The following is an 11,532-nucleotide window of genomic DNA, read 5'->3' as shown; positions in this document are numbered from 1 at the left end:
CCCATCCTGTGCCATATGTTTCCTGAAACACATGATAAGCGATACTGATGAGGAATTAATAAATGATAAAACTAATAACTGACAAAACTTCCAACAACCTCACTAATTGTCTGTAAAAACCCACTAAAGGAGGTCACAGTGCTAAACCATCGTGCTGCCTTTCAACAACCTCTGTAAAAAAAAAAAAAAAAAAAAAACCCGACAGGACTTTTATTTTGAAGGAGCAAAGATCTATGGGTGGAGTTTGGGAAACGCATGAACAGGAAGTGTGCTGGTGTTGTCATGGGCTAGAGTCCAAAGCAGCTCTATGCTTCCTAGATAAGTGCCCTGTGTAGGGTGTTAAACACTAGGTTATACACCATTCCTAGTGCACGACATGTCCTAATGAGTAGCATTTCGGATTTACTCATGATGACTAATGATTTTCGGAGACGGCAGTGACTTGAGCACCTACTTGCTGCGGTTCAGGTGTGTGTAAGTTTGTTCTACAGCTTTAGGAATGAATGAGGAGAACTTCAGGCTGAGTGAGAAGCTGGTGTCCGCTTCCTATGTGCGGCAGGGCGTGCAGGCTCGGCGCGGTCACGAGCAGCTCATCAGGACTCTGCTGGAGCAGGTAGATTTAATCATCATGTCACTCTTACTGTACCACCACGAGAACTGTGCACCCAGTTATTGTACATACTGTATATACAGTACGACTCATTTACATACATCACATAGCATTGATATATAAAAGCATTTCACATGTGTCAAATATTAATCTGCATCGAGCAAAGAAAACAACTAAGGAGATTTAAAATGACTGGAACCTGGGAGAATAGTACTGGACCATCAACTTTGTGTCAAAAAAAATTATAAATAAAGAATAAACACTTGGTGAAGTTGCATGGTAAAAAAAGAGTCAACAATAAAAATCCTATCTATGTTCAATAGCGAATTAGGAGCATTTCCGTACACACACAATGTGATGAGAACTCATAGGATTGGGATTAAACAGCTGTGTGGCCATAAAAAGACCACTTGTTAGTGAAACTAATAAGAAAAAAGCTACATTTTGTTAGGGAGAATAAAGATTGGACTTTGGAGTAATGGAAAAGGTCATGTGGTATGATGAGTCCGGGTTGACCCTATACATCCTCAAAAAAAAGAAGAAGATATAAACATACTTTGTACACATGAGAGCATTAATTACCTCCGGTTGTCCAGGGCTCTTGGAATCAATCATCCCTTCATTCTGTCCTGTAACATTATCTTTTTATGGGACAGCTTGTGCAAGTGGCCTAGCAGGGTTATGGCCATCCATGACTTCCAAACATAAAAACGCGTACATATTCCATTTTATTTTTGGAATCAGATTGTTGTTTTAAAGTCTTTTTTTGTGTGAAACCACATCACCAGTGGTTGTAAGAACTTTTACAGAATGGTATGATTAAGCTAGCAGCTGATTTATTCTGACCCCAGACTATTGATTCATGCAGCTTATTAGAGATTGTCACGAGCAGTGATTGAAAAAACAAACAAACAAATAGGACTTATAGTGTCATGGGTGTAATAAACATGAGCAAGGTGGATTACATCAGTTTTTCACGAAATGCATTTGAATAAGAAACTAAAAGGGCAGTGGTTGCTCAAAGGGCTAAGGCACTGAGTTACCGACCGGAAGATTGGCGGTTCGATACCCAGCTCCACCAGGTTGCCACTCTTGAGCAAGGCCCTTAACCCTATCTGCTCCAGGGGCGCTGTATCATGGCTGACCCTGCGCTTTGACCCCAGTTACGCTGGGATATGCGAAGAAGGAATTTCACTGTGCTGTAATGTATATGTGACAAATAAAGGGTTACCTTAAAAAAAAAAAAGGTAGTTAGACTAAGCCTGTCTGCATGCCCTTAAATATATGTGTATTCTCCATATACCATTGATGAGGTGTCATTATATAATGTATTGCTCAGGTCTATAGTTTTAATAGCTTTATTGTTAAGATATTAATGGTACAGATTCAAGTCCTTCCCAGTTCATATCCTGCTCATGTGTGACTGTAAATGTAGTTCCTAGACTCCACAGTATAATTATACCTTATTACTTAACACTTAATAATAGTTAAAGAGCACCTTGTTGTGAGATGTTTACCTGTCTTCCCAGGGCAAATGTCCAGAGGAGGGATGGAACGAAAGCACCATAGAGCTCTTCCTGAATGAGCTTGCTGTAATGGACAGTAATAATTTTTTGGGGAACTGTGGAGTTGGAGAGAGAGAAGGCAGAGTCGCCTCTGACCTGGTGGCCCGAAGACATTACAGGTCATTTGAATGCTTTTTTTGGAGTTGCATTGTCAGAGGGGTGGTCTAAGGAGCAAAGGCAGAGCATTGTATAAAATAAGCAGGAATGAAAATATTACATTAGTAGTTCAGAAGGTTTGTAGCAAACCTGTTCATATTGTGTTTAATCTCATTCAAGCATATGCAATCAAACTTCTTGTTTTTCATTTATATTTTCAAATAAAATATTTTTTTCATATAATTAAAAGTAAATGCATTTTTTTTTTTTTATTACTTTATTCTGTAAGAATTTTATACGTTATTTTTTTCTTACTCTAGTAAACGTGGTATTCACCTTATAAAGATATATAAATATATCAGTTAGTGTTGTGGTTTTTCTATGTATATCCTGTAAGAGAACTAGGGGTGCAACGGATCATAAAACACAGTGTGAATTGTATCGCTGTTTTTGGTCATGGAGAGAGAAAAATAAATACCTTCTAATGTTTAAAATAATTCACTTTATATATAATTTGTTAAATAAAAGTGCATGTAGAGCCATCATGTTTATTTTTTAATTTGATGATGTGGGCGTGGACTTTATTTTAAATAAAAAAATTATATTTATGATGCTTTATATTATCTTTTTAGTAAAAAAAAAAAAACGGCTAGTTTTAGTGAAACATCTACTGTATATGTACAGTGCACCTATAATTTTTGGCAGTGCATAGGGGGATTTTGTTGGTGTGATCAGGCAACCCTGTGCTGCTTAAAGCGAGTGGGAGGGAGAGAGTTTGAGCAAGAGGAAATAAAATTAATTTATGTGCATGAGAGAGTTTGAGGGTGTGAAAATACAATTTGTGCATGTAAAAAAAGCTTTTTCACTTAAGGTTGGGCCAAAATATAAAACCATAAGTGGAAGTAGATTTTTAGATAATTTTTGCAATTAATCTGCGGTTCACATCCAGGCCTAAGCGTGGGGGTGTTATCCCTATGGATCACGGATTCACTCCAATCTGTTACACCACTAGTGGGAACATATAACTGTTGTTATTAAAAGAAAAATAACTAGAATATGTGACAGATTAATGTAAAGCTCTGTTTGCATTGCAAACGTAGTGGAAGTTCATATTCACTTCTCTGTTTTAGATTGATCCATGGCATCGGTCGCTCTGGTGACATCGCTGCTGTTCAGCCGAAGGCAGCTGGCTCCAGTCTCCTTAACAAGATCACCAATTCACTAGTGCTGGATGTCCTCAGATTTAGCGGTGAATGTCATATAATTATTTTATTGGATAGAAATGCTTGCTTGTGTTAATGAATTTATTGAATGGGACCATTTTCTTCACACAGGTGTTCGAAGTGTTTCTACATGCTTTGTGGTGCCCATGGCAACCGGAATGAGTTTGACCTTGTGTTTCCTGACACTCCGCCACAGGAGGCCGTCAGCACGCTACATTATTTGGCCTCGCATTGACCAGAAGTCCTGTTTTAAATCAATGGTCACTGCTGGTATGACACTGATATTATTAATAAGAAAAGATCACATTATAAGAAAAATCACATTATAAGAAAAGGTCATCATTAAAGAAAAGGACAGTCAAAATGTAGTTTAATTACAGATAGATAACTTGAGCTACATCCTGCCATATCTTTGTGATAAAAACTTTGTATGATTGATTGTCTTTGCTTGAAATTATGCAATAAGTGTTTAGTTTTGGTGGAGCAGTTTTTTTTTTAAATGTAAAATATGGTAGGAAATACATGTGCTGTCTTGTCTAAATATGAACAGGGTTTAAGCCGGTGGTCATTGAGAATGTTTTGGAAGGAGATGAGTTGAGGACAGACCTGGAGGCTGTGGAGAAGAAGATCGAGGAACTTGGAGCTGACAATATCCTCTGTGTTCATTCCACTACTTCCTGTTTTGCTCCTCGTGTCCCTGACAGGCAGGTCAAGTGGCTAGTTGGAATGGAATAAAATGGCACGCATAATGAAAAGATTTGAACTAAAGGATTTTATAAGGTTACCAGCATGAAGGGTGAAGGCTATCATTAGATATAAACATACCCTGTACACACGAGAGCATTAATTACCCCCGGTTGTCCGGGAGGCTCGTGAAGCCAGCTGACCACATATTTTCAAACTGTTGCTCATGCATCGTTGTGAAGCGGCTTAACACACTCGGAGGAGAGTTTCTATCTGCCCACTTTTACATGCATGAGCTGAAATGAAAGAGGGAATATGCTGTCCTTCCTTCCCTCACAGAGAGTATTTGCTATTTTTTATTATTGGACTTCTGGCTACAGAAGGATTCATACTTTTATGTTGCATAAATATGTTTAAAAAAATAACCTGTCTGGAATTGGAATAAATACCTAATAGACATGCAGATCATTTTTATGCCTCTTATTATCCAGGTTGGAAGAGCTCGCTGTCATGTGTGCAAAATATAGCATCCCTCATATAGTCAACAATGCTTATGGAGTACAGTCATCTAAGTGTATGCACCTCATACAGCAGGTAAAGAGCACATGCTAGTGTGAATATAATATTTTGCTGTCGTCTTGCCTTTTTTTTTTTTTTTTAAGCTGACATGGAAGTTAATCAAGTGTGTTTACAGGGTGCAAGAGTGGGTAGGATTGATGCCTTTGTTCAAAGCTTGGACAAAAATTTCATGGTTCCTGTTGGAGGTGCCATTATTGCAGGCTTTGATGAGGACTTCATTAAAGAGATCAGTAAAATGTACCCTGGTTAGTGTGTGAATCACTTCAACTTTGTTTCTGTGAATGCATTTTGTAAATGACAGATGCAATTTGAACACTCCGCTGTCTCAGCTTATGCAATAGTTTATTTCACGTTATATTAAGAGTCTACTCCTATTTAGTTTTGAGTTTTGGCAAGTGCATAGTGCATCTCTACTGAATTGTGGTTGTGAGACGAGAGAGTCTCTCTGAGTGTTTTTATTTTTGCCTCCAACTACCTTTCTTTACCTGCATCTTTTTCACCTTCCTACTGCAGTGTGAATACCAAATGCTGCAGTATTTATTGTGCATTCCTTTAGTCTAGGATGGGTTTTTACTATGTTAAATATTACATATCTTGTGTTAATAGACACAAACTTTTCGATCTAAGAACTCTAAGCACAGATATTTTACAAATGTGAAAAAGAATTATTACTCTTTTATAGCTTTAATGTAATAATTATTATTTTTTACGCGTTACCTTTTCCTTATCTCTGACTTCTTGCCTCTTAACAGGTCGTGCATCAGCTTCCCCATCTCTGGATGTACTTATCACTCTGCTCAGCCTCGGAGCCAGTGGCTATAAGAAACTCCTGTCTGAGAGAAAGGTAAAGCACTGACACACTGCACTGACAAATTCAATGTCCAATAAAATGCAATGTTCCGTTCTTTGCAGCACCTGCTAACATTAACAAAAGAGAGCTGGTAGAAAATATTGATTGAGGGCGAGCTAAAGCTTTTCCAAACAGAAAAGGCTGCAGTAGTGTGTGTTGAGCTGTGCAGTGTTTTCATGCGCCAGCCACCTGCATGTACTGAAGTGTTTGTAGATAAATGACCATGTCACAGAGAAAAAGCTGCAATATTTCTTCTCCAAGCTTGAAAAAGGAGCAAAAGAAATTACATTAACCTAATATAATACAGAGCGTGCTATTTGATGTATAGTACCCGTCAAAAGTTTGGACACAACTTTTAATTTAATGTTTTTTGTTTAGTGGTTTATTTTCTACATTCTAAAACAATACAGTCCAGCTTTTATGGAACAGTTCTTGCAAGAACAGTATTGACAAGTGCATTTGCAAAACCCATCAAGCACTGTGATAAAACTGTCTTTCATGAAGACCATTTTTAGGAAAGCAAGAAAAAAACTTGCCTTTGCTAAATTTCATTTAGAGTTACCAGCCTCAGAAATCACCAATTAATAGCACCTCAGATTAGAGCATAAATAGCAGACACATCTCAATATCAACAATTTTTTTCTTGTGTGTGATTTATTGACCATATTGTCATACATATTTCTTAACTTTTATTTCTTTTAATTGTTTTATTTCTTTTAATTGCATCTTTAGAGATAGGTGGTTTTCGACAGATTTTTATAGCCAGTGCATTTTGATTAAATGTTTTGGCAACGTTTAATTAGTCCATTCATCATACAACATAATATGAATTTCAGCACTTCATTTATAATTGTGAAATATAAATAAATAGGGTTTTGTTGGTTTTTGACCTCAATACAATGTAATATAAAATTGTTAGACTCTTAAAACCTCTAGCAGTTATAAAAGCACTTCTCCATACATAGATGTTTGGCATCTTGGGAACAAAAACAGATTTATTATCATGGGCTAATGCATAGTCTCATTTTGTCCCTATGTAATAGCATTGAACTGCATTACCACCATCACTGCTATTCATAGCACACCCCTGCCATTAAAGCATGAGGAGAGCTAATGGGATGCTAATAAACGCATGTAGAGAAAGGGGGGGTTGGAGAGAGTGAGGAGGACAGAAGGATTGCGAATAGAGGAGCAGTTGGAGGGAGTAGACCAGCAGATGGAAAATTGCAACATGAGCAGTAAACAGTGTGTGCAGAAAAAAGCTGATATTGTGGAGCTATTTATAACTGTGATTTTTGCACTGCTTGAAGGAGCTGTACACCCACTTGGCTCAGGAGCTGAAGATTCTGGCTGATAGGCATGGAGAGAGACTGCTACACACACCACACAATCCCATATCGCTTGGTGAGAGACACACGCATTGATATGAATCATATTACCTTTACTTTTTACTGAATAGTCAATGCATAGCATCATCATGTATAACCAAACCAAATATAAACACAGTGCTGTCGATTTTCTTCTTCTTCTTTCATTTACACAGATTTTTGTGTGCTTTAAAAGTCATGACCAATGCTCTTTTTAGGAATCAGCAGAAAGCAGTCATTGCCATCGAATCAGCTGTACAGTTACTGTTTGTTGAAGAAATATGCTGTATGACAGGATATTTTAATTTATTGGGCGAATTCTTATATAAAAGTGTAAAATATTGCCAGAGTGTGAAGCAGTCTGCAGAAAAACACTAACACACACGGCTTCATATATTTAGCTATAAAAGTTATTGTATTTAAGTGAATTAGTAGATTGATGATAAATTCATTTTCGTGATTTTAAAGAATCTGTAATTTTGTCCTCCTCAGCGATGTCCCTGAATGGACTTCAAACTAACTGTGATAAAGCCGTTACCCAGTTGGGCTCTATGCTCTTCACCAGACAGGTGTCTGGAGCCAGGTGAGCCAGGTTTTTCTGCTTACTTAGGAGTTCTAACCAAAATATGCAGAATATTTTTTATGGCCACTGTACTCAGCCTTTTATGTCACATTGAGTATTCATATATTATTCACTAGATTCCTATATTATCTTCTTATACAGGTACAGTTTTATTTACAAAATGTCAGCTTCATTAAATCAACTTGAAGCCATTAAAACAAAACATATGCACTTAAACATGCAATTGTCAAAAGTATCAATTGATCCTTTCCATGGCTTTCATCTTGAAAGAAGTATTAGAGTAGATTAAAAATCTACATAAACATTAGTAATTAAACAATTTGATTTAATAGTACTGTAGTTTTGTATGACTAAGATGGTTCAGGTAATGTACACATTAACCATTAGTATGGGGCAGGGGCGGGGGCGAGGGGGGAGTGGTGGTATGGAACCTCAATTTTGACCATGAAATGATTTTCGATGCAAGATGGTCGGATTTTCACAAACAGAAACCGTGCAAATTTACTCAGAATGGTCTAATAAAAAAAAAACATCCAGTGAGTGTCAGTTCTGAGGACACCTTGTTGACAAGAGATGTCAGAGGAGAATGGTCAGACTGCCTCAAGCTAACGAAATGGCTACAGTATCTCAGATAACCACTCTAAATCTTTTGAAAGCAGAAAAGCTCCTCAGAATGAACACATTGAAACTTTAGACAGATGGGATGCAACAGCAGAAGACTGTCGGCTTTACTTCTGTCAGCAATAAACTCAAAGCTAAGACAGCAGTGGGCACAGGTTCGCCAAAACTGGACAGATAAATACTGGCGAAACATATTCTGGTCTAACTTCCATTTCTGCGGAGGTACGGTCAGAATGAGTCCAACTTAACCTGCCGTGTGTCCATTTGGGGAATGTTTTCTTTGCACACTCACTATGTGCATCTCTTCATTACCACAATTTTCCACTTTTAACATGATATTGCTAAATCAAAGGAGAAATGTTGATACAAATAAGAAAAAAAAAAACAGTATGCACACCAAAAGTGAGGTTCAAGTCGATATTTTGGATCTACTGAAAAGCAAAATTGAGTAACTTCTAACAGCATTTCCACAGTGTTCTCCAATTGTCTAATGGGTTTCGGCGTACGTAGTCAAAACCTGTTCTATTGATTTTTCTGTTAAACTGAGCTTATGGAAACATGGCCTATAATGCTTTTAGTGAATGTCTAATAGATATACTAATGTGTTCTGGGTTGTGTTAGTAATGATTGTGGCAGATTATGTAAAGCCTAACACTGATTAAGACTTTTAAACGGAGCCTTTTGTCATATGTACAGTGTATCTGAAAAATATAGTTGATGATAATTTGGTCTGCCATGTCATCTGCTGGTGTTGGTTGTTTTAACAAGTCCAAAGTCAACGCAGCTGTCTACCCAGTGATTTTTCAGTATGTCATGCTTTCGTCTGCTGACAAGCTTAATGGAGATACTAATGTAATTTTCCTGCAGGTCTTAACACCTGCCTACAGTGTCAAAACTACTCCTAACTGGTTTGCTGACCATAATATTGTGGTGCTTGATTGGCCAGTCAACTTATCAGACCTGAACCTCATAGAGAATCTATGATGTGTTGTCAAGAGGAAAATGATAAACATCCCACCTAACAATAAAGATCAGCTGAAGGCTGCTATCAAAGCAACCAGGTCTTCAGTAATGCCTCAACAGTGACACAGGCTGATTGCCTTCAAGCCATGCTGCATCGATGCAGTAATTAATGTTAAAGGAGCCCAGAACATGTATCTTCCATTCATCTTAGGAAATATTCTAAAATTTTGAGATAAACTTTGATTAACTGTAAGCAGAGATGGGCAAAGTACACAAATTCTGTACTTCAGGAAAAGTTGAGATTTCCTAGGGCAAATATTACCCAAGTAAAAAGGGGAAGCTGAGGTCAGCTATGAGACTGACCCGGGAGTAGGCAGGGTTAAAGGCTTTCCTCACGGGCTCAACAGCAGCAGGTGGCAGACCTTCTATACCATAATCCACTGGCTAAACCTATTGTTCTACCACTGCATGTGTACTTATTAAGTGCAGGACCATATATATTATTCTTTTTTTGGAATTATTAAGTGTTTAAAAAATTCACTTATAATTTATAAAGATAACAATATAATGAACAGAATTATAAATGTACAAATTGTAAATGTCTACACTTACCTCCTCTAATCATTGTGCGCTTCTGTACATGACGGCATTCAAATAAACTTGATTTAATCATAAAAAAATTTTACTGCTCATAAATCTAATGCTCATAAAAATCATAAAGGGAGACTTGTTCAGTGCGACTTGTAAAAAGTTATTTGTAGTCTTAACATGCAAGCATCTTCATGTTAATTTGTGCGGTCAGGGACTAAGAGTACCATCCATTTAAAACCCTGTTGGGGAGAGTTTAGTACAGCATAAAAAGAGAACACAGAAATGGATTTGGATTTTGAAATATTAACACAAGAGCTTCGTGAAAAGTCCTTTAGTCTTCATTCGAAGACAATGAGTGACTCAGCTGTCGAGTCAGCCCAGGGAATTGTAATTCAGCACCTGGGTGCTTGGACAGTGCAAATGATGATGTATGATGTTACAGTGTGGGGTGTGAAAAGTGCCTAAAGATGGCACTAATGTGTGTTAGTAAGCCCTTTGTGGGTAACCATCAGTGTTTTTATTTTGATGTAAGTTGCTACTGGATCCAGTTGAATGAACACACAGGATACATCCTTAGAGGATGTACACAGCTCAGTTTTGCTGGAATTTGGTTTACCAAGCCTTACAGATTAATAAGCTCAATTTGACTATAATATCTATCTAGCTTGGTAATTTTAACGTGTGCTAATTAAGGGTCTGACCAATGATGAAAAGCCTCAGTAGAACCGGAGAGCCGCTGTTAAGATCTTGACAAGGCACTTAATCCTCAAAAGCTTTGATGGTGTTATCTCTCAGTTGAAAGTCACTTTGTGGGGAAAAAAGATTCTGTCGATTAAATAAGTCTGCTATAAATTTATTTGCTTGTTTTTTTTCTGTGTAAAAAAAAATCTTTCTACTCTGTTCCTTCTGCAGACTAATTTTGCCATTCATTTAAACATCTTTCCACTCTGCCGTTACAGGGTTGTGCCACTGGGTGTTGAACAAACTGTGAGCGGACACACGTTTCATGGCTTCATGTCACATTCGGATACCTACCCATGCCCGTACCTTAATGCTGCTTCTGCTATTGCCATCACCAAAAAAGATGTGGAGCTCTCCATTAAAAGGCTCGACAAATGCCTCAAGACCCTTAAGAAAGACACAAAGGGAGAGAAGAGTGAGTCAGTATCATCGCCTTCAGATCCTGATGACCAAACTGTTCCCTGAAACAGTTGCCTTTAAAAAAGATTTTTTTTTTGGGAGATCTATCTGTTTTGCCCTTCTTCTTCTGTAGACAAAGCTGGTTTGTACAAAAATTGGAAAGTAGTTAAAAAAAAAGCATCTCCTGCTGATATTTTAGTTGATACGTTCTTGTCTAACAAGCCAAAAACTACAGTCACATTACCAGCCTGAAGTGACTCAATTCTGATTTTTATTTTTAGTGACACATTTTTAGTTTTTTTAGGGCTGTCTGAATGCACAAATCTGATGTTTTTCAGATCTCATTCACTCTCATAAGTGATCCTAGATCAGATATCTAGATTTATGTATGTAATGGGATGCAAATCTGACCAAAATAAATAAATAAATATATATATATATATATATATATATATAGTATATGTGTGTATATATATATATATATATATATATATATATATATATATATATATATATCAGAATTGAACAATGTGGATTGTAATGTGAATGCAGCCAAAATATTTGGTTTAAAATATGACTGAAGGCATTGATCAATAAAACTATTTTATTTAATTCTTTTAAATCGTCAGCATGGTTGCTTTTTACAGACGTTATGCGAAT

At 37.1% G+C, this 11,532-nt stretch overlaps 1 protein-coding gene across 1 annotated transcript; it reads left to right on the top strand.

Annotated features, from left to right (window-relative positions):
- The first annotated feature begins 290 nt into the window (after positions 1-290).
- On the top strand, positions 291-11,315 carry sepsecs (Sep (O-phosphoserine) tRNA:Sec (selenocysteine) tRNA synthase). The gene is made up of 11 exons (XM_053498702.1): positions 291-613; positions 2,140-2,294; positions 3,402-3,520; positions 3,606-3,764; positions 4,045-4,198; positions 4,670-4,772; positions 4,873-5,002; positions 5,510-5,601; positions 6,918-7,011; positions 7,467-7,557; positions 10,692-11,315. The coding sequence occupies exons 1-11, from the start codon at positions 500-502 to the stop codon at positions 10,936-10,938; spliced, it is 1,458 nt and encodes a 485-aa protein (XP_053354677.1). The 5' UTR covers positions 291-499; the 3' UTR covers positions 10,939-11,315.
- The last annotated feature ends 217 nt before the right edge of the window (positions 11,316-11,532 follow it).

The sequence above is a fragment of the Clarias gariepinus genome, chromosome 1 (assembly GCF_024256425.1).
Source record: "Clarias gariepinus isolate MV-2021 ecotype Netherlands chromosome 1, CGAR_prim_01v2, whole genome shotgun sequence".
Taxonomy (NCBI): domain Eukaryota; kingdom Metazoa; phylum Chordata; class Actinopteri; order Siluriformes; family Clariidae; genus Clarias; species Clarias gariepinus.
Note: the sequence above shows the minus strand (reverse complement) of the source record. Positions and strands in the feature narration are given on the sequence as shown.

Bases quoted from the DNA above. Each gene is read 5' to 3' on its own strand.
- sepsecs (XM_053498702.1), top strand. From the start codon at position 500: ATGAATGAGGAGAACTTCAGGCTGAGTGAGAAGCTGGTGTCCGCTTCC. The intron at 614-2,139 runs GTAGATTTAATC...CTGTCTTCCCAG, and splicing joins TCAGGACTCTGCTGGAGCAG to GGCAAATGTCCAGAGGAGGG. The intron at 5,003-5,509 runs GTTAGTGTGTGA...GCCTCTTAACAG, and splicing joins GATCAGTAAAATGTACCCTG to GTCGTGCATCAGCTTCCCCA.